The sequence below is a fragment of the Tiliqua scincoides genome, chromosome 1 (assembly GCF_035046505.1).
Source record: "Tiliqua scincoides isolate rTilSci1 chromosome 1, rTilSci1.hap2, whole genome shotgun sequence".
Taxonomy (NCBI): Eukaryota; Metazoa; Chordata; class Lepidosauria; order Squamata; family Scincidae; genus Tiliqua; species Tiliqua scincoides.
This window is the reverse complement of record NC_089821.1, coordinates 39420021-39443274: the sequence shown is the minus strand read 5'-3', so window position 1 is coordinate 39443274 and position 23254 is coordinate 39420021. Positions and strand designations below refer to the sequence as shown.

The window sequence follows — 23254 nt, the reverse complement described above, 5'->3', positions numbered from 1 at the left end:
GATGTCACTTCCAGCCCTCAGGAACATAATGGGGAGTCATGGCCAACAGCCACGGGGGTCAAGGGAGCCACTGGCCAGAAAAGTTTGAGTACCACTGCCTTAGCAGTCTCAAAGACAGAAAAAAGGGCTGTGAAGCAAGCCCAGGCATGCAATAAGGATGTAGCCTGGAAGGGAGCAGGCTAAGGAAACCAAGCTACCTTTTTTGAGAGGAAGGAAGGTCAGAAGGAAGGATATGTACATGAATCAGTTTATGTAATTAAATTCAGCATAATTCTTATCTTTCAGTTTTAAGGACATCAAAGGGATAATTTGGGATGTTTGTAGTGGTAAGGGGCCTTTCCAACTTTCCTGCACTGACAGCTGCAGTGCAGCCCTGAGTTAAAGGAACAATTGTTTCCTTAACTTGAAGAGATCTCCATGACTGCCCCCACTACCGCAGGATGCAGCACATGCCTCACTGGCACAGCTGAATCAACGCTGGAAAGTTGGATAGGATCGGGCCTTTAGCGTTGCTAATTTTGAACTCTTTTTCAGGCATAGTATTTGGAGTGCTTTGTACTTCAATGGCTGTGGCAGCATCGCTCATGGGTGCCGTTGTACAGGTAAGATATACATGTGATCTGGCGTAATTCTGCGTAAATAGGAAGTTTATGCTCTTCCATGAGAACGCACATGTTGTGGGAAGTACCTTGCACAATCCAGAAGTTTTTTGGCAGTGTATGAGAACAGGAAACTCTTGCTCATATGGAGCTTCACCAACCGTGGGGATGGCTGCAAAAGGAGGCATCTTCTGTTATATTTTCTGCTCTCATTTTTTTCTTTTTGATGATTAATATTATAACATTATTTGATGAGAAATTATACAGTAGGGCACTTTATAGGCAGATATTACTCAGAATCCATTTGGTAAAACATGTCACTGTGAGGGAACAGGGTCCAGCTCCAGGCTCAGCTCCACCGGATTCTGTGCTCCGTGTTGTGCCCTGCGGCCCGACATGGAGACTTTTGATTCTGCAGCAGCCCAAGGGCTGCCGCAGAATCAAGTAGCCCCATTGCAGGGCTACTTTCCTTACTGGGGGAAGAGGATGATTGTCCCCTTCTCCCGAGGAGCTGCTGGAGGCTGGTGCACTTAGGATACTTTGGCAACAGAGAAACAACAGGAAACGGGAAACAGAGAGTGGGTGTCAATAGGCAATTTTCACAATGGAGAGAGGTGAAAAGCAGTGTGCCCCAAAGATCTGTCCTGGGACCAGTGCTCTTCAACCTCTTCATAAATGACCTGAAAACAGGGTTGAGCAGTGAGGTGGCTAGGTTTGCAGATGGCACCAAACTTTTCTGAGTGGTGAAGACCAGAAGTGATTGTGAGGAGCTCCAGAAGGATCTCTCCAGCCTAGAAAAGAGATGCCTGAGGGGAGACGTGATTGAGACATACAAAATTATGCATGGGAAGGATAAAGTGGATAGAGAGATGCTCTTTACACTCTCACATAACACTAGAACCAGGGGACAGCCACTAAAATTGAGTGTTGTGAGGGTTAGGACAGACAAAAGAAAATATTCCTTTACTCAGTGTGTAGTTGGTCTGTGGAACTCCTTGCCTCAGGATGTGGTGACGGCATCTGGCCTGAATGCCTTTAAAAGGGGATTGGACAAGTTTCTGGAGGAAAAATCCATTATGGGTTACAAGCCATGATGTGCATGTACAGTCTCCTGATTTTAGAAATGGGCTATGTCAGAATGCCAGATGCAAGGGAGGGCGCCAGGATGCAGGTCTCTTGTAATCTGGTGTGCTCCCAGGGGCATTTGGTGGGCCGCTGTGAGATACAGGAAGCTGGACTAGATGGCCTTATGGCCCTATCCAGTGGGGCTGTTCTTATGTTCTTATGGCAACCAATTTTGGTGCCATGGCAGCCCCGTGCGTAGCTTAGGGTTGGGCTGCCCAGCCCAAATCCTAACCAACTTTCCAGCACTGACATAGCTGTGCCAATAGCATGTGGTGGGGGGGCAGTCATGGAGGCCTCCTGGAGGAAAGCGAACATTTGTTCTCTTACCTTGGAGCTTCACTGCAGCTGCATCAGTGCTGGAAAGTTGGATAGAATCGGGCCCTTAAATAGCCACGAGGGCTGCAATCCTGTACATTCTTCCCTGGGAGTCAGCTCTATTGAACACAATGGGACTTCTGAGTTCAATGCAATGAAAACAAATATGGAGACATTCAATTGACAATGAATGACCAGCTTTCTAAAGTATCTCCCATGCTTTATCATAACAGGCTTCACTTAGTATTCATGGAATGTGTGGAGGACCTATGCTGGGATTATTTACATTGGGAATTGTTTTTCCTTGGACCAACTGGAAGGTAAATCATTGTTACCATATTTTCAGAACTGCATAATTCATTTATGACATTTGTTCTCAAAATTACTCTGAATCAGAGCAAATGTTGCATTTTCAATGTACTACTGGGTAGCAGCACATGATAATCAGACCATTATTTAGTTGCTCTATAAGAGCATACTTAACAGATCATTAGTCCAATCTACTCATACCTTGACATGGACTGACTCTATGTGGTTAAATGCTGGAGCAGATGTCGTAAGCATCACAGAGATGTCACTGAAATTTTTTTCCTAAAAGTGAGCAACCCTTTCCCGGCAGATCTAACGTTTTGAAGACTTATGATGTGACTTGCAGCATAGTCCTCAGAAGTCACCAGTGCTAACATTCTCTTTGATTTCAGGGTGCTTTGGGAGGTCTCCTTACAGGAATCGCTCTGTCATTTTGGGTTGGTATCGGAGCTTTTGTGTATCCTGCTCCGCCATCCAAGTCCCTTCCATTGCATCTCTCAACAGCTGGTTGTATTACCAATAGTTCAGAGACCATAGCTACAGTGATTCCTACTTTACCTCCTGCCAGGTACAGTTCTCTCTATTCCCCTTTATATTCTGTGACATTTCAGCATAGATATTTTTTATTATCATTATAAGCTAGTAGCACTAGTGGTTTGTCTCAGTCTTATGGTTTCTGATAAGGTGATGCATGGTGTTCTGCAATACACCAAAGACAATCAACAAAGTAAATTGGATATTTATCTATTTGTTTATTGAACTGATAGTCTTTATTTATTCACTTACTTACATATTCCTAGAGGAGTGCTTAAAAGTTTTTATTTTCTTACCGATTTTGTTCTTCCCAAGGCAGAAGAGTCCAGAAAGCAGTGTTGTGTTTTTTTTTCTCTCCCAAGGGTGTATTTTTATAAACTATTATTATAAATTAGAATTGCTTTGAAAGTGTACTAGGTAGGTGACAAAGTATCAGCAGATGCAGCCACAGTTATTACCCATGTACCCCTCCCCATCCAGCCCAACCAGCCTATAGTGACCAATATGTAGAGGTGTGAGAAAATGCTTTAATTTTTTTTTTTTTTTGCAGATTTTGAGGTATTTTGGGTTTGTTTTTACAAATATGAGAAGTACAAAAAGCAGTGTTGTGTGTTTTTATTTCATTATCGGCGAAAAGTCACACCTCTGCTTATAGCCTTTGTACCCTACTGTTCAACTGACAAGACTCCCACAATGGCTTAAGTAAAACCAAATAATGGGAAATCATCACAACAGGAAAAGGTGTGGTAGGGGGGTATGATTTGATGGCTTCTGATATCCTCCTCCTCTCAGGGCTGTTGGTGATTCTGTGACCACTGTGAGGAGGGAGGGCAATACTCTTCTTCTGAAACTCTAAGTTTAAGAAGCGCCAGTAGGTGGAGCTAGCAGTGGCCGCTCATTGCCTTGCTGGTTTCACTTCCTTTTCCTCCTCCACTGCACAAGGCAGTTGACAATTCTGCCGTCACTGTCAAAGGGGAGAGATGCAGTCCAAGCACAAATAAATGGACAAATTTTTGTTCAAAGAGGTTATATAGGAATCAGAAGCAGTCATGGATCTTCTGCCTCTTTTTTTTTTTTTACCATCTTAGGCCTTACTTGGCAGCTACCTGGTACTCTTTGTCATACCTTTACTTCAGTGCTGTCGGTTGTCTTGGATGCGTTCTTGCAGGGCTTTTGGTCAGCTTTATAACAGGTTGGTTCTTCTTTAATGACTGCATTTCTAGTTTGTTTTACAGAAGAGTTTTCTCACAAAAAGTGGCCTTGGTGACTCTTTGAAACAAGCAGGTTTACTAATTTAAGTGATCTATTGAGACTCTATAGATAAAATGCTGAATGAGTGCCTGAATCAGATATCAGACTGTATACTGATATAGTCTCAAACAGTATAGGAGTCACCTGGGTAACTGGCTGTCATTGATGTGTCCCGTCCAAATATTCCAACTCCCTTCACCTGCTTTTTGGCTAATTAACACGTCCTTATCTCTAGAAACAACAGCTGTGGTGTGCAAAGGAATGAACATAGAACTCCTTACCTATAGCAATTAACCAACTTTGTTGCTACGAACACTTCCCTGCAATTCCACTTGTCCAGAGGCTTTCCCTCCCCAAAACTCCACTTAACTCAGTCGGTAAAGGTCCAAAGCCTCCAGTTAAAGTCCAATCCAGTCTCCAAAGCACAGTCCAGTCCTTCCTGTAGCAGTCCACTGCAGCAGAGTCCTTTCCTCTGTAGCAAAGTCCTCCAGCAGAGTGTCTCCTCCAGCAGGGTCCGGGCAGTCCCCTTCTCTCATAGGTCTGGGTCAGGTAGCTCTGTCTGGCCAGGTACTTCTGGTCAGGTAGGTTGCACCTTCCGAAGCTGCCTTTTATCCTGCAGCCCCTTGTTAAGTCCAAATGCAGCTCAGCTGTGAGCTACCTCGTTAGCTCATTCAAAGTCCCATCAAGGTCAAATGAAGCTCAAGTGTCCATCCAGGTCTCCATTGGCCTTGATTGATTACAGCTGTGGAGCCAGCCCTGCCCTTCCCAGAGCTGTCAAACAGCTGTCAAAACATGGAATCACTGTCAACACCACATCATCCACCTGATGATGTTCTGATCTTCCATTACATGATGTGGTACAAGCCACACCTGAAGTGAGCAAGGCAGGGCTGGGTGGGCATATTTCAACACTGGGTGAGTTAGCCCCAAAGTGCATCACCTAGCCAGGATTGAAATAGGAGAAAGACGCAAATGAACAACTGACCTGTACAAAAATGCAACCCCTGCTAGACAGAGACTCCATGCCAAATTGTCCAGAAGCTATGCCTATCAGAGATGTCTTTCCCTTAAAGCTGATTTACTTTCTGTTCTGCAGCCAAGATCAGTGGCATGAAGTGATTTCATATATAGCTATCACAGAATAACCATTGCTTGTGATGAGGCTGCATGTCCTGTGCTGCATCCAATACAGCTCAGGAGGTGACTGGAGGTCACCTTGGGGTAAGGATCCCTTACCCCGGGTAAAGCCCCACAACCCATTGTTGTCTTATGTGCTCCTGAAGCACTTGGTGGGCCACTGTGAGATACAGGAAGCTGGAATAGATGGGCCTTTGGCTTGATCCAGTGGGGCTTTCCTTATGCTCTTATATCCGTATGGGCTTCTTGGATTTCTTTTGAAATTTTCTTCTTTTTCTATATCACTGGTGCAAATCCAGGAAGTCCTGTATAGGGCTGCCCAGTCCAGGAAGCGGGTTTGGATGCTCCATGTGCCTCTGTTTGCTGATCCTACCCACTCCCAGACCCAATCCTCCCCCGTTCCACCCTCCCCCTCCCAGAAAACCTTGTCTTGTTCAGTCCCGTGCCGGACCTTCTTGCTCTGGCGAGCCCGTCACTCTCCTAATATATGAATGAAGGCTCTGGTGTTCTCGCCGGCGTGCCAGCTCCCTGCAGTTACACAAAGCACTTTATGACACTTTTGTGGCTGCCTGTGCTGGTGGAACTTGTGATCCACCAGTGCAGGCCTTCAGTAGGATTGGGTCATTGGTAATGCTAATTATTGGCAAGATCTTGGCAATTAATTGTGATTTTTCTGAAAAAAATAACTTTCTCAATATGAATTGTTTCATTATTGGTATCTAACTCCAACCAGGTTGAATAAAAAAAAATTAAAAACTACAAGATTCAAATGCTGGAAACTTTTCATTATGGTACAATGAACTTATTGGTTTTAAATATTGGGTTTCATTTCTCAAAAAAATTGGTCTGATCTGTTGATTATGTTGCTGCATTATTGGGATCAAAACCATCAACATGGAAGTATGTTACTTGGGTTAACCTTTTTATAATGGGTTAAGACTGCTGAAGCTTGCAATTGTAAACATGTTTCTGAAGCGTCAAAGTTTTGAATCAAATATTTTTTAGAAAAGCTGCTTTCTGGTAGGTGTTTGATTAGCTATCCAGGAATCACATCATTAATCCTCATTTTATCCTCTCTAGGTCCCAATAAAGGAAAAAATATGAAACCACAGTTAATTCGCCCAGTCTGCAACGTATTTTGCTTCTGGTCTCATAAATGCAAAACTTTGTGGTGGTGCGGGGTGGATCACGAGAGCAAAGCACTTCAGGTGAGTTTCTTCACTGGCTTGCTGTCCAACTATTAACAAAAGTCAGTTTTGCTGTGTGTGGGACTGCTTTAGGGCCTGATCCTGAACACTTAGCACCAGCCTTCCACCAGTGTTGAGTGTTACAAATGTGCCATGCCTGCAACACTCAGCGCTGAGTCAGTGCATCAGTCTGCACTGAGCCAGCACTGGCCAGAGGCCCACCACAAACCATCCATAGCAAGGAACAAGCTCTGAGCAGTGGAGAGGTGAGTTGGGTCGGGAGGCCTTCCAGGGCAGGGGAAAGGCGGAGCTGGGGGAGGAAGTGGCTTAGCTGGTGCAGACTTGAGTAACCCTATTGTGGGGCCTGCTTCCTTTCTCTGAGGAGCTGGCAGTGGCTGCCCTGGCATGTCAGGATATAGTAGTCGCCATTTTGGTGCCGCTGCTCCTCTGCTAACAGGTTACGGGCCCAGGCACAGTATAAACTGCAAAACAAAGAGCTAGAACAAAGACAAACTGGAACAGGATGCATGCAAGAATCCACAGAAGGAAAATGGTTGCCCATGTTTCAGAGGCTAACTTTGCCATAGCAAAGCTTAACAATGAAAATTATCAGCTATGGAATTTTAAAGTGGAATGCTGCTTTCCAAAGGAGATCTCTGGGATGTGTTAGATTCAGCTGATAACCCTGCAGAATGGGACAGAGAAAAACAGGCAGACTAAAGCAACTATAGCTTTGCTATTAGAAGAACTCCTTTATGTGAGAAAAGAAAAAACTGAAAAAACATGTGTGAAATGCTCTTCAGGAAGTGCATAAAGGCTGCCTTAACAGCAAACTTTTCTTGCTATGAAAATTGTATACAATGAGTCTTAGCAAAGGGAAGGAGTGAAGACAGCGAAAAATCAGAGACAACCCTTAAGGCAGGTAAGGGAACCCAAAGCATGGGTACAAGAAATGCAGCCATGCTTTGGCTTCCCAAGAAATGCTCTTATGATTTGGGTTTAGATGCAAGAAAGTTGGGCATCTTACTTGATCTGGGGAGCTGAGCAGAAGAAACAAGCACCAAAAATGCCAAGAAAAAAAGTTAAGACAACTGTAAGACAATCTATGGATGATGTGTTGGATGGTTGCTTGAAAGCCACTCAAGGCAACACAGCACATGGTTGATATTGATTCAAGGCCAATAAGCCACATGACCAGTAACCTGGATATTTGCACAGAGATTGACCTTAATCTAAAGAGTCATATTCTCCTAGCAAATGGAAAGGTCATTGCTATAGAGGGCATTGGCTAGGGATCCTTAAATTGCAGAGTTCAGCTGAAAGGAATATGCAGTGTCCTCATGAAAGATGTGTTGGAGTCTAGATGGAGTCTTCTATCAGTTAAGTGCTTCACTAGCAACAGCTTCACAGTGCAATTCCAAGGAACCTAATGTAAGATTAAGAAGGGGACAACAAGGATATAATATCCCGATGGATGATTGGAATCAAATATGGAATTCAAATATTAAGATAACAAAAGCAGTATATTTTAAAGAGAACTTATATAAAATGTTTTATAGATGACTCCAGATAAAATAGCAAAAATGTATTCAGGTTTGTCAAACAAGTGTTGGAAATGTAAGCAGATTGAGGGCAACCTTTATCATATGTGGTGGACCTGTGAAAAAGCTAAGAAATATTGGAAAATGATACAAAAAATGTTACAAGAGATAACTTTGTAATACCATTCAAACTGGAAATATTCCTCCTAAATATAGTATCAGATATCAAAGACTTACAAAAGAAATATCTTATTGTACAGATCAATACAGTGGCAAGAATATTGTATGCACAACTGTGGAAATCTGCAGATATTCTTAACAGAGAAAAGTTAATAGATAATACACCCATTTCAGCTATTTCATAAATCTTAGCAGAAGGAATGAAGGATAAAGATTTAGATAAAATAAGAAGATATTGGAAACCGTTTTATGATTGGTTGGATAGTATTGGATAAATATTATCGATTAAGTAGATTGAGTTAAGTATTTTATCGATATATGTAGTGATGATTTATATGGATAAGTTTATGTTTAGTTTTTAACCTGTTGCATATATTTTGTTTTAAATGCATTTTGTGACCTAATGGCCAATATCCTACTGTGTAACCTTTGGAACTCCATCCCTAAGTTTAACCCATTTTCTTGCCTCGTAACTGTAGTAAATAAATAAAAAATTTTTTTTAAAAAGAAGGGGACAAAGAGCCAGTGCAATTTCAGATGACCGTCTCTATAAATGTGTGCACTAAACATGCTACACTTGGCTCTCAAGCTCAACCCAAAAGTGCATCCACCTGTGGCAAAGTCACCTAGGATACAGGTATCCTGAGACTATAAAAGATCATGTAAAGTGGAATCTGACTCAAAATCTGTAGATGTCATTGTGTCTCACAACCATCAAGTGTGCATGTCGCACATGGATGAAAGCTGCACATGCACCTCTTTCACAGAACAGTCAGGACAAGACCACATGACCTTTGGAGATCATCCATAATGATATAAGTACCAATAGAAACTCTCAACCCAAGTGGGAACAGATGCCCACTGACTTTCATCAGTGATTACTCCAGATACATTGGAACAAAAAAAAAAAAAAGTGATATGCTTAGCAGATTGCAAAAGTACATGGCAGCTGTCAGCAATGGGTCCTAGAGGAAGCTGCAAACACTTTGAGCAGATAATGGTGGCAAATAACTGAGAAGGAAGCAGAAGCCTATTTGAATGAATAAGGTATTGAATCTCAGGTGACTGTGTTGTTCATCCCTGAGCAAAATGGAGTAGCAGAGAGAAAGAACTGTTGAGATGATCAGATGGATGCTACTAGACCCTGGACTTGCAGGTCCTGGAGTGAAACAGTAACAACATTGACCTACTTATAGAACAGATTGCAATCAAAGGCAATTAATAGCACTCCATTCCAACTGTGACATGGATCCAGATCAAACATTAAAGTGATCAGATTCAAAGCTCATGCCTCTATTCCAACTGAGAAATAGTCCAACTTGGAAAACAGAACCACTGAAGGCATATTTGTGGGATACAGTGACCAATGTATGGGATACCTTAGTTCCCAAAACAGACAAGGGTGCAATAAGTAGGACTCTATACCCTGATGAAATGGCAGCAACCTCAGGCCCCTCAAGGAAATTGTCCTACAGATGACAATCAAACCACAGAGGAAACTAGGTGGAGTTCAGTGCAAACTTATCTGAGATTCAGAAAGAGTCAGAAAATACAGATATCAGGTGCTAAACCTGAGCAACCAAAGGACTTACAAGGGGGTTACCTTGTAAGGACTCAACCAAAGGACTCAACAAGGGGGTTACCTCAAATGCCTCAAGTGTCACACCAAACAATGGCCCATGTGCCCAGTTCTAGAGGGCTGCAAAATAACAATAAGATCCAAAGAACTGGAACCACCAGCAGGGAAGTCTGGAACTGCTTTATGTCTAGATCAGTGTCTTCATTCTTTTATGTGCCACAACCTCAATAAGTAAATAAAGTATAAGAAGGAGGAACCTCGCCAATCCCACCTCCTCCCAGGATGCAATTCACTCACCCCTGCCCCCACCTGCCCCATTTCCCCTTACTTCTTGTGTCTTCACAACAACCCTGTGAGGTAGCAGTCTAAGCAGGGCCAGCCTTATGAGCTGTGGTGCAAGATAGTGAAAAGAGGCGCTACAGGGTTTTTATCAAGAACCCAGTTTTGAAAAGGCATTACCATAACTGAATTGGATCGAAGCCCTCGCCTGCACAGGCTTAAAAAGGTTGCCACAACCCCCCAAATGAGGCTTTGCAACCCACTGGGGTCACAACTCACAGACCAAAGAACAGTGGTACAGAAGACATGCAACTGTTTGTAAAGCATTTGTGTATGTTTTCATGTCCATATTATTAAACTGTTAATCATTTTTAAGGCATGATAACTACCACAAACTGCTCTTCATAATGTTGAGCCATCTTTTCCATGGTACCTTTGTGACTGGTGGTTCTGGGATGTCAGATGTCTGGTTAAAGGGAAGAGAGGAGGAGGAAGGAGAGTATACTTATGTCCTTCCTCATTTGGGATCAAAGCTAGCAGGAATGGAAATAACTTCTCTTACCTAAATATTCTTCTTTCTTGATATTATTTCAGGAGGAATCAAAAGAAGATTTACAGAACAATCCTGCAAAGAAGTCGGAGGCATTCAGAAATGGACTGAATACAGAAATGCAGAACCATTTGCCGGGTTACAACCCCTATGAGAAATCTTACACAAATACAGGCATAGAAGCAGAATCTGATTTTTAGCATGCACAGAAAAAGACATCCTGCTAGCCTCTGGAATTACATAGCACTTTAGACTTCAGAAAAACCAATTGCTGGCAGCATAATTGGCTCGGAAGATACTTATTCATAACTTAAAAGGGAGTTAGAAGGAACATTCATTTTTATTTACCAAAGTCATTTCATAACAGAGAAAGGATTCTTTCAGTGATTTGGTGGTGATGAATGTAGTCAGAGAAATTAAGGGGAAAAGAGCTGTTGTGAATTTTCACATAATTTAAAGTTGTAGAGTGAAGGGGAGTCTGCAATCGGTATTTTCTGTTGCTCAAAAGCAAAAATAAGAGTCCCACTTACTTGTCCACATTCAAGGTTGGATTACTGAATTTAAAAATGCAAACTGTCACAAAGATTGCATCTTCCTTTCCAAATTCCAGTATTCTGCCACAGTTTTACCTCTGAACAGTTGATTTGTATTCACTAGGATTTGTGTCACCCGATGCGGGAGGCCTCCGTGTCACCCCATGCAATAATTAAATAAGGGGGAGCCAGTCCTGTTCCACCAAGTGAATCTACTCTGAAGTAAGTCCTATTGTGGGCAATGGGGCTTACTCTCAGGAAAGTGTGGTTAGGATTGCAGCCTGTGAGCCCAATCCTATGCATGTCTACTCAGAAGTAAGTCCTATAGTGGTCAATGGAGCTTACGCTGTAGCCTGCCTGCAATAACCCCCCCCCCCCCCAAAAAAAAAAGAATCAGTGAGATTTCCAGCCCTCCCCAGTGCCCAGTTTAAAGTTCTTCCTATTTCAGGCATATTCATATAAAGACCCTTCTGGCTTTGCAAGTGCAAAATAGAAAACTTTCCCTTTACCATTCAAGCCATCCTTGTCTGGACTAAGGCAAGTTCGCCTACTCGTGAGTAAACGCTGCCATGTGACTTCGTTTCAGGCTCAATAGATGCAGCTGGGAGGGAGGCAGGGAACACCTTCTTGTGTTTTGGGGGGCTGAATTCATTGGATCAGGACCATTCTGATGTTCTTGGAGTCCTCTCAGCCTGCCCTTTCCAACAGACTATGGCAAGTGTGCCTACTCACGACTAAACGCACAATATGGCTCACTTTCACTTTCCATAGGGCTCCATGCATTTTTCTTTCCGGTTTTTTGGCCATAACTTTTGAAGGAAAGGAGCTATTTCAATTCTGTCTTTTGCATTGTACTCCACTGGTGATTCCGCATCCAACAGTGTATGGCACGATGGGGTAGTTCCGAAAGCCGTGAAATTAGCACGTCCTCCCCCCCAGGGCGCGTCACTCCCCTGGCACGTCACCCGGTGCGGCCCACACCCCCTTAGCGATGCCAGTGTTTGTATTCCATAGACTGCAAAATAAAGTACTTCTGGGCTACATGTGATTTATGAGTCATTATGACCTTTCCTTACTCTTATCTTCATCCCTGATAGCTGATTGATGCTGTGAGACTTTGCACACCTGGAAAAGCACTTTACGTAGTCACGGCTCACTGTTTTTACACTGGTGTTCGCTTTATGGCGAACACATAAAGCATGAAAAACAGGTAAGCAGCTACCCATAAACACATCACATGCCTAGTAGACCTGATTAGACCACAGTGCCTAGGTGTGTGTAAGCAGGTGCTTAAGAAGTGCATCTGCTTTCTTTATGTGTGTTTACTGTGGGGGAAAAACTCAATGCAGTGCCACATGTACCCACAACAAGCATGATTGCGACATTCTGGAGGTCAGCATGAGGATCACCATCATATGATCAGAGCTTCTGATTGCAGTATTGGCCCAATGCTGCAAACGGTTGCTGCTTTAGCACCCTGGATTTCAGTGTGTCAAAGTGAATATCTAGGAGTGGAATGTGAGAGTTGCAATCACAGTAATAAATATGCCTGCTACAAGGATATCAAGTTTATTACCGAAAATGCAATATTCAAATAAGTATGATACAATAATTAGTTGCATTTGTACATGCAAACCTTGATGATCTAAAAGGAATTATGCTGCAGCATTTTAAAGTTAACCTGATCAACTATTTTTCCAGAAAATTTGGAATTTAATTTTCACATAATTATTTTGTCCCATGTCGGTTTAAAGTTTAGCATATCTACTGCAGGACAAAAAGGAATCAAACTAAAAATAGAAAGAACCATTACCTCCGATGTGCGTGTAGAGGTGCATGCAATTCTGCCTAGAAATGAAATGTTTTGAGAGTTTTTTTCTTGTTCAACATTGCAATATTCTAATTGTCTTTAATGTTTCATAGAGTTCAAACTTGTCAACAGAACAAAAAAAAATAGAAAAAATAGATCATATTTCTAAACTTTAATTAGAAACCAAGCTTCATTGATATGCTACACACATTACACACACACACACATTCATATCTGGAAATCAGCTAGGGCTGTGCTTAGAATATAAATCGTTGAGCCATACTGGGTAGTATTTCCGATGCACAAAATTCTTTGCAAATAACTGAAATGTCAGTGAACTTAATCTCCGTATAAATTGGAGAAAAGTTTTGGCCAGGCACACGCTTGGGAAAATCTGAATCATCTCTATAGCACACAAAATAAACAGAGCAGAATTAATTCCACCAGTGCTGTGTAAAGAAAATTCCCCAGCACAAATAACTCCATCTTACAATGGACTGTATTGCATGACTCTCATCTTAGCAACCAAGTCTTGACAAGATTGATGCAAGGCAAAGAAATAGTGTATGTTTTAAAACACATTGTATAAACATAAATGTAACTCAAGTCTGATGTATAGCAACCCTGAGAACACATAGGAACCTCATGGCCGGTGTCTTTACATTTGTGCATGATGTGGGATTGTGCAAAGTGACCAATACATGCAGAATTGCAAATATAAGACAATGGAACCTAATGTACAGGAGAATGATAGCAATGGGTAGAACAGTGGTTCTCAAACTTCTTAGCATTGGGTTCCACTTTTTAAAATAACAGTCTCACCAGACGTAATGTCATTCACTTGGAAGTGATGTCATGAATGCCAGAAGTGACATTATCTAGTAAGAAAAATTTTAAACATTCCCCAAATGACAAGATCAAAACAAGTCAATTAACAGCCCAATCCTGAGCTGCCCGGAGCGCCCAGGCTCGGCGGCACTGAAAAGGGCTGCTGCCAAATCCTGCACCTCCCGCGCTATCGCAGGAGGCTCCTTGGGAGAAGGAGACGTTCATCCCCCTTCCCCCGAGTAAGGTAAGCAGCGCTGCAACGGGGCTACTCACTTTACCGCCAATGGTAGAAAGGTGCTTGTGTAGGGCGTGCATCCCTGCACGAGCGCCCTGGATCCTGTGGAGCTCAGCTCTGCGGATTCTCCTCCCACCTGCCCCATGGCACGCCTCCTGCCTGCCCCCACCAGCCTCCCCCTCCCTGGAATGCCTCCCCCACGCCCCTGTCCATGCCCCCACCTCCCGTCCACAGCCCGGTGGTCCAGGAAACCACTGAGCTGCGAAACTTGGGCCACCACCCGGCACCAGCCGGCGCTGGGCTAGTGCCGGCAGGAACCCGGTGGTGAGCCCCACAAACATGCCTTATGGCATATTTGCGACTGTGGCCGGCAACATGGAGCTGGTCACAGAGTTGGTCCCACCGCCCACTTAGCTGCAGCCCATCCACAGGCCCGCCCACCACCTGCCCTTCCCCTGCCCCAGAACGCCTCCTTCCTGTCGTCCCCCAGCCCTCTCCAAACCCCCACGTCAGCCTGACTTGGCTGGCCCGACCTTACCTGTTGCACTGGATCAACCTCCTTCCTGTCTTGGTGGCCCAAATGTGTCTTTATGGCACGTTTGTGATACCCCAGGGCTGGAGACTTGCACCAGCCCAAGGAGAGCTCTGGATTGTGCTCTCACTCATATAAGGCTTTCCCCTTACTTCCTATGATAGGCAAAAGGATCTGCGTGTGCCATGTTCCATCTGACATAACTGGCAATAAGAACACTATTCATGCATGATGCTCTGTAATCAGTGGCATCATGACTCAACGTGCCTTCCAGGCCACCTCATGTTTGTCACTTCTGCACAATGAAAAAAAAAAAAGCAGCTGCCTGAAGTGCTCCATGCAGGTTTCTTCAGTTGTGGGGATGCAGGACTTCCACACAGGTGAGCAGAGCACTGTGCGCTCCTTGCTTTGCCCCGCCCTCCCTGGGCTCCGATTGACCTGAAATCAAGCCAATCCAGCAGCCATTGGCGATTGCACACCTGCCCTCCCTTGGCTCTGATTGGCCCAAAATTGGGCCAATCCAGGAGCCATCAGCAAAGGGGCAATGTTGTCATTGCACCATCACCACGTCCTCCTGTGGCTGCACACTCGATGGTCTGCAACGGACCTGAGTGCACATGCGGTGGTCCGCGTACTCCCAAAGGTTGGGAACCACTGTGATGCATCAAACCAGAAGTCCTACACTTCCAAGTTTGAAGAAACCACGCAAGGAGCAAGGTGGGGAAGCAGGTGATCCACTTTCCACTCATTTCTAGTGGGCGGAAAGTGGATCAGTGCAGGTTGCATTTGCAGTGGGCTGGAGGGAGGCAGTGGTGGTAGCAGAGCAGAGGGAAAGAGCAGCCTGAATTCGCTGTCCTCTCACCTCCCTGCAATCTGCCTCTGATGTAACCCACAACATCTCACCAAACAGATGGTCCACCATTGTCTGAAACACAGCCAATTATCAAGAGTCCTGTGTTGTCTCTCATATCCATGTGGAGCTCTTGTGTGCCTGTTCTACTGAATTCAATGTAGGCATCAGCTCTGGGTGCATGCACAAAGATAATGAAACAGGACAGTCCTTACACGTTGAAAGCTCATGTACGCATTTGTGCATACCGTATTTTTCGCTCCATAAGACGCACTTTTCCCCCCCAAAAAAGTGGGGGGAAAGTGTGTGTGTCTTATGGAGCGAATACTGGGGGCAAGGTCCGCACTGGGGGCAAGGTCCTCATTTGCACAGGTGCCACAGGGGGAGGGCAGGCAGAGAACAAAGGGGGCAAGGTCCGCACTGGGGGCAAGGTCCTCATTTGCACAGGCACCACAGGGGGAGGGCAGGCTTACTTTAAAAGTAAGTTTTCCTCCTCTAAAAACTAGGTGCGTCTTATGGTCAGGTGCGTCTTATGGAGCAAAAAATACAGTAAATTACTAGACTGGTGAGTGTGTTATTAATGCTGAAATGTTTCTGTTGCATTTCAGTGAATACATTGGCACAGTCTTCAGTAGAAATTGGGCACAAAATCCATTAAAAGTGGACTAAATGTTTGCTGCCCAAGTCAGGATATTAAAAAAAATTAAGAAAAATGAAAACATTTGGGCCTAAACATACATTGCAGTAGAGAAGGATCTAGCAATGTGCTATGTAAAAAAGGAACAACTATTGTTACAAATACTCAGTGTGTATAATGTACACTGTTAGGCTATACGTGTCAGGATGCCATTTACAATAACTACAGCATAGTCTAAAACGGGATAACTCAGGTGAGGGTCCAATTGTGTTCAGTGGGACTTGCAAGCAAAACCTACTTAGAGCGCAATCCAAGACAGCACTTGAGCTGGTGCAGGCCCCCTTGGCGAGCTCTCAAGTGTTGCAGATGTATTTGAGTCAGTTGGGCTGGTGTGGAGGCCCATGCCAACTCAGAAGATCCAGATTTGAACTCTGCGCCTGCCTGACAGGGTTTGTGCCAGGTGGCACAGGGGGTGGAAGAGAGTGGTGGGAGAGAGTGTACCAAGTGGCAATCCAGGGTTGGGGAGGGGGCAGAAGAGGGTGCAATGGGAGGCTCCTTAGGCCTGGGGGGGCAGGATTGGCTGTGGTGGTGCAGGCTAGATCTTAACCCCTACTCCCAGCCTGGGCAGACTTACGTGAGCTGCTCAGATTTGTGCCAGCTAAATATCTGGCACAGATCTGGGTGACCCCATGGGGTGACTGGGGCTTGATAAAGGATAAGGGAAAAAAAATATCCCCTTACCCTGAGGTGACTTCCGGCCTGAGCTTAATGTGTGCTGGATACAGTGTAGGCCATTGTGGCTTGCCCGTTCTAGTGCAGGTTAGGATTTGATTTACTTAAGAGAGGGCCCAATCCAAACCTGAACTTGGGCCGACGCAAGACCCTTGCGCTGGCCCGGGAGTGTCGCAAAACTGCTGTAAGACACTTTTGCGGCACTCTGATAGGCACTAGTTGTGCACTAACCTCCTCTTGCTGACGTGGGTCCTGGGGAGAAGGTGAGATGCATTGGCTGAGCTCAGCCAATGCAGGGGTCGGGGTGGCACGGGCAGGAGATGGGAGGGAGGCAATGGGGGCAGGGGGAGGGTTGGTTGCGGGCATTCCCGGGGGTAGGTGGGTGGAGAGCAGGAGGTGGGGACAGGATCCAGCAGTTTTGCCAAATCCTAGCCTCATTCCCGGTTCCCTGGCTGCTCTGTTCTGCTGGGATCTGTGCCACCTTGTCAGGTGGTGTAGATCCAGTAGACCCATTGGGGCTGCTGCAGCAAGGCATGGGGTAAGGGGAAATGTTTTCCCTTGCCTTGGGCAGCGCTGCTTTTGGCCCCAAACTTGTGACGGATGCAGTGGAGGCCTGCTGGCCTGCTTGCCTCCAGTGCAAATTAGGATTGCGCCCTTACTTACTTGGAAGTCAACCTAATTGAACTTTGTGTGATCGGCTTCTTTGTCAACATGGTTAGCTTTGAGTTGTTCTGCTAAATATGTGATTGCTGACCTGTATTTCAAACACTTCAAGGGAAAATATGCTAGCAGATCATCATAAATATTATCTGCAATAATGGTTGGTTATAGGAGACAGATGAAAATGTTTTTTAGCAAGAACACTCCTCAGTGACATTCTTTTGACATATCAGTCATGAAATAAGTCCTTAATTCTATTTCTAAAGAAGTACAAGCTAGGCAGAAAGTTCAATTTCAGCTAAATAGATATCTCCTGATCTAGCTGGTGCAACACATTTATGTATCCCTAGCTGGTCAGGAATCGCTTTCAGATTCAATATCACAGGAATTTTTGGGTAGAGAAATTACATTATAAAATGTCAGTATTGAAAGCAACATTCAATATGTTCAATCTAATAGGAATATATGAAGGTGCCTTAGTAGTTCATCCAGGTCAGTGGTGACCATTGTGACTGGCAATAGCTCTCCACAGCTTAAGGAAGAGTGCTCACCCCTCCTCCGCCAATCTCCAACCCTTACCCAGCCGTCCCTATGGAGCTTCCCAGATGCTCGCCAGCCATTAGCTGGCGCAAATCCAGGAAGCCTGGTGTAATGGGCTGGGAGGGGGTTAGAATACAGCAGAGGCCTTGCCCAGCAACCCTTGCACTTCCAAAACACCCTCCCATCACCCTCTCCCACCCCCGTACTGCCCAGTGCAAACTTACCTTGCTGGTTGTTCCTGGATGCAGTGCCTGCAGGCCAAAGCAGGTTGTTGGGGTGGCATTTCTAGGTCATGAGTAGCCACAGCATGTTTGTGACACTCAGAACTTGTGTGGGGACACCTGCACAGGCTCCAGACAAATTAGGATTGAGCTGTGAGAGAGTTTATTTTTTCTAGACCCTGGGGTCCTTCCCTGGACTCGCTGGAGCCAGTAAGGCAGCGGCGAAGTGGGGAAGGGCTTAACTGGGTAGGGCAGGGGAGGAACGGGGTAGAGAAGTTTAGAAGGGGGTTGATCTGATGGTGATAGCACACACCAGATCTATTCCCTCTTTTCGAGCCTCCTGGCCCTTTCTCCCATCAGACTTGCGCCAGCTAAAGAGCTGGTGCAGGTCCAAGAAGATCCATTACAGAGAGGAAAATGGAGGGGTTCCCACAGAAAACAAAGAATGCATTGTTTTGTTTTACTGTGTCCCTTTTCTAAAAGGCTAGTCAGATCCAGGTATAATTCCAACTGGATTTTTATAAGTTATACTATGATTCATTTACTTTCCAGTATAGAATGGGTCTGTTTTCTAGAGAGCCTGATAAAAGAAGGGACTTCATACAATTATTCTATAAATTCCCTCCCTCCTCCCACTTCCACGTTACTGGCATTACACATTGGGTCCACATGTAAAAGGCAAGATGAGAAAAAAAAAATAAGAATGGCAACTAGTAAACAAATGTTTATTTCTGGAGCAAGGGTTTCTTTTGATTGCATCAAGACATGAGTTGAGTTGGTAATAGTTAAGACATTCTGGACTAGTAACTAACTAGTATTTTGAAAGCCAGACTGTAGCTGCTCATGCAGTCCATCTCAAAAGTACATGCATAGAAGTTATTGTAGACTAGATCAACAATGATCTAAAGCATTTTTTTTTTGTACTGTTTTGTTTTGCATGGATGCTAGTTCTGAACTTCTGCAGCTTTGGAGAGTCCACAAATGTAGTCTGCATGCACATACCACTAAAACTGGTCATTTGTTTGGAAAGACAAGAAATACAAAAAAAGATGATATTTAACAGCATTCATGGTAATATATATTTCCTGAGAACAGTGTGCCATATATCTTTGTAAGATGATTTGCATTCAATGCAACCACAGTAAACCAAGTCCAGCAGAGCAGTTCTCTCAGCGAAAGCAAATGGTTATATACCAGCAAAATATCTCACATTCTTGATAATATATACATACATTTTAACAAAGGGCCACAAGCAAGCATTTTTCTTCCAAAAATAAAATTAAGTGCTTTCCAAGTGTGAAAACAACATTAATTGAATAGAAGGCTGCGAAACTGAAGCCACTTGATTTTCCCATTGCCCAGTGGGGAGAGCTAGGAGCAAGTGGCTTGTAGTGTTGTAGCCTGGTATTACAACCAAATGTAAAAGCAGACATGACATGACAACATTCTTCTCATAGGTCTCAGCTGAGAAAATGACTATTCCATTCTTTTGCTTCTACTTTTCTATACACATCTGAGTAGAGGTGGGAGGAAAATGTTTTCTTTGGGGGGGGTGGATTTCGGTGTTTTGCAAAAATTATAATTGCAAGAAAGCAGGGTCATTTGTTTTCATTCAAAATTAACATTACAATTATAAAGTATAACCACTTTAAAAGTGTAATAGGTAGGTGATATAGGTGGTATAGTGTCGGCAGATGCAGCCAGACATTACCAATGCACCCCCCATTAAATAAAAAAATAAAAATCAAATCAAACAGTTTTTTTGGGAGGGACCGATTTTGACTTTTTTATTTTTTATTGCTTTTTTCTCCAAAAATGAGAAGTCCAGAAAGTGGTGTTATGTGTTTTTATTTTATCACCATTTCCCCCCACCTCTTCTTATGCGTGATCCATCGCTTCGGTGTACCCTGTGAGCAATCATGCCTTCACTGCTTTACAGTATGTCTGCCAAGTTCACTGCATTCCTGAGCGTCTCTATATGCATGTCAATAGTCTCTGAGAGTAAACATTTAATCTAACTAATAGCTGGCAGCCAAACTGAAATTGAAGAGTGTGCAGGAAGCCCAAAATTGAATGCAGTATGATGGGAAACATTTTACATGTGATGCGTTTTTTTTAAAAGGAACAAGATCAAAAATCCATTTAACATCATGTCCGTTTTAACCCTAACTTCAAATTCATTTGCACTGAAAATAGTTCTACAGCCTGGCAAATGGCAATGGTTTCATTGTTTGTCTTATCTTGAGTGAGCCATCACAATGTTTCTAGGTTTAGATCAAACTGTGACTGACAAAAGAACACACGAGTAATAATTCATATTTCTATTATTTGACAAACTATAGCAGTTCTAAAGCTTGGATCCAGCCAAGGCCAGCAGGATTTAGGTAAAACAGAATATAGCAAAGATAAGAAGTTGCTATGTTTTACTGCACATGAATAAAATGTGCATGCCCCTGATCCAGAGCTTTGTATGCATTCAGATACATCCAAAGAACTTCTGTGCACACAACCTTTCCCATTCACTTCAGTGGAGGGCATAAGTGCCTATGTTTATGTGTGTGGAGCTTGTCTCCATTGAAATGTATAGAAAAATCTTACGGGTGAGGAAGTTGCGTGTAGGCTGGTGCTCCAATATACACGAACAACCACTGATTATAGGTGCTTGTATATAAAACAGGGATTGTGATATAAACGAGATTGTCTTCACATAAAACATGAATTATATGACAGAAACACAGTGAGACCATTTTTGTGAAATCAGGACAATGGCAAATGCATTGTAATCAGGGCTACAATCCAATGCACACTTACCTGGGAGTAAACCCCATTGACTATAGTGGGGTTTACTTCTGAGTAGAAATGCATAGGATTGGGCTCTCTATCAGTCCTGGTTCCAAATGAAGGAAAGAAATGTATATTCCGTGTAAATGGATAGAATATATCTGTGATCAAACTGTATTTTTAAACTACAGAGTTTATCCCAAGGCTCAAGCAAAAATATGTTTTACTGTCATTACTGTGCTTTGTTGTACAATATGAATCTTGGAAAGTGGAAAAGATGGTTTAAATTACTGTGCTTTGTTGTACAATATGAATCTTGGAAAGTGGAAAGATGGTTTAAATTTACTTTGGTTGATATAAATAAGAAAGTCTTCTACACCTGAAAATTTTACAAAAGCAAAACAAGGAACTTTTTGGTCCCCCTTTTACAAGTGAGTCCTGCACACTTGTTTTAGTTTAGTGCTTCATTTCTTCCATGTTTTGAAATATTAATACATAAATATGAGTAATATCAATCCTAGAATAACAATGATTTAAAGCCAAAGGGCTGCTGCTGTTCTCTGCTGCAGGTAAATAAGAATCAAAGTACAAGTCACTGTGAGAATTTGGAAGAAATTAAATGTTCTAGGAAAGCATAAATAGGGGAAAACCGAATACTGTATATACACCTATTTTCATGCTTTGATTTTATAGGGAAAAAAATGGGTTTTAGATACAATGCTGTTTCTCTGTTCCTTAAACAAGCAAGTCATGTTGTTGCATTTCTGCATAAGCAGCTTGCATAAAGTAAGCAACAAACATTGACTTCTTGAGATGAAATGTTTTGCAATGTACTAAGACAGCGGTTCCCATACTCATGGGGGTTTGAGAACCAAGGTAAGTTGTTGCAGGGGAAGGATGAAGGCAGCAACATGAGCTCCAAGATCACGCTGCCACCAGGGACAAGGGCTTTTCACACTTACGTAAAGCCAGCGTTAGCCTCCGGGGGTACGAGAAACCCCGCGGAGCTCTCTATGGATGCCTTCAATTGTCCTCAGAGCCTCCAAAAATCTTCAAAATAGCAATAGGAACCCACTTATTTTAAGACATTTGGAGGCTGGAGCAGGCCTTAGGTAAGTGTAATCTCTCCCTGTCCTTGGCAGCTGTGCAAGTCTGGGGTTCGTGTTGCTGCCTCGCCTCAAGGCCCCTTAAGGGAGCAGAGACAGGGCTTGTGACCCACCAGTTTGAGAACCCCGGTACTACGACATTTCAAGTTGACATTTTTGCAAAACATTTAAAAATCCAGGTAAAGAAACCATTATATCAACACAGGTGTACGTCTGCATGCTACATTTGAGCACGGGCAGGACTGGAGCTATGAAGAGATCTGCACATTGAATATCAATTAACAAGTGACAAAAACCACATTGTTCCAAACAGTGTTGCATCAAGGGCAGTGCAGTGATATAATACGCCAGCATCCAGAGATCTGCAAGCAGACAGGAAAAAAAAAGTCACTTGTAGAGTTCTGTGCGCAGATGCCCAGGCCTTAAAAGCAGTGTGAAAAGGCTTCTGCATGCAGCTCTGCTCTGCACTGAAACCTGGTCTTCAGTCTTCCAGGGAAACTGGCATTTTCTTTGAATTTAGAGAAACAATTACTTTTTTACTTTTGTCTTGATAAAGACAAACAAATGAAAATCAATGTGCAAACATCAAACTGCATAGTAAATATCAAACAGGCTGAAATCCCTTTTCATGGGCAGAGCCACATCCACGATCTCAGCAAGAGACTAGGACAAAAACCTGACAAAACAGGAAGCCTGAAGACTCTTATAGCTTCAATTTATGGCTGCAAAGGCAACAATTAATATTTCTTTTAGAGGCAATACAAATTTATTTGAACAATTAAAAGCTGTAGAAGTAGTGAATAGACACATCATTTGTTTTCCAAAAAAAAAAGTCATGCCCTTATTATGAAAGTTTTACAAGGATTAGATTTTTGTTTACTTTCTTTTGTAGATGCTTTTGCTTTTGCAAATGTTATCATTTGACACTCTTGAATATGTACATAAGGATCCACTTCTTCTAATGATTTCATCTAAGCCAGCACTCGTTCCTTGTTACACCATCTTTAGCATAGACCATTCTTGGGATACGGCTGGTTGTCTTTTCAGCTGGTTGCATGATTTTTTTTTCTTCCAGTTCAAAGCAAAGCTTGATATTTCTCAACAGCAGCATAAATGCTCAGCTTGATTACTTTTGTCACGTCCACTTGTACTCAAGAGTTGTCAGTGCTGATGTCAATGTTGTCACTGCAGTGCCAGGGGCAG

At 43.4% G+C, this 23254-nt stretch overlaps 1 protein-coding gene across 1 annotated transcript in view; it reads left to right on the top strand.

Annotated features, from left to right (window-relative positions):
• Window positions 1-10786, top strand: part of SLC5A12 (solute carrier family 5 member 12) — a 30687-nt gene extending 19901 nt beyond the window's left edge. The window contains exons 10-16 of the mRNA XM_066633222.1: window positions 535-602; window positions 2273-2359; window positions 2741-2916; window positions 3971-4074; window positions 6351-6482; window positions 9741-9784; window positions 10670-10786. Coding sequence (XP_066489319.1) covers window positions 535-602; window positions 2273-2359; window positions 2741-2916; window positions 3971-4074; window positions 6351-6482; window positions 9741-9784; window positions 10670-10786 — 728 coding nt within the window. The remainder of the gene's footprint in view (window positions 1-534; window positions 603-2272; window positions 2360-2740; window positions 2917-3970; window positions 4075-6350; window positions 6483-9740; window positions 9785-10669) is intronic.
• Window positions 10787-23254: the final 12468 nt, after the last annotated feature.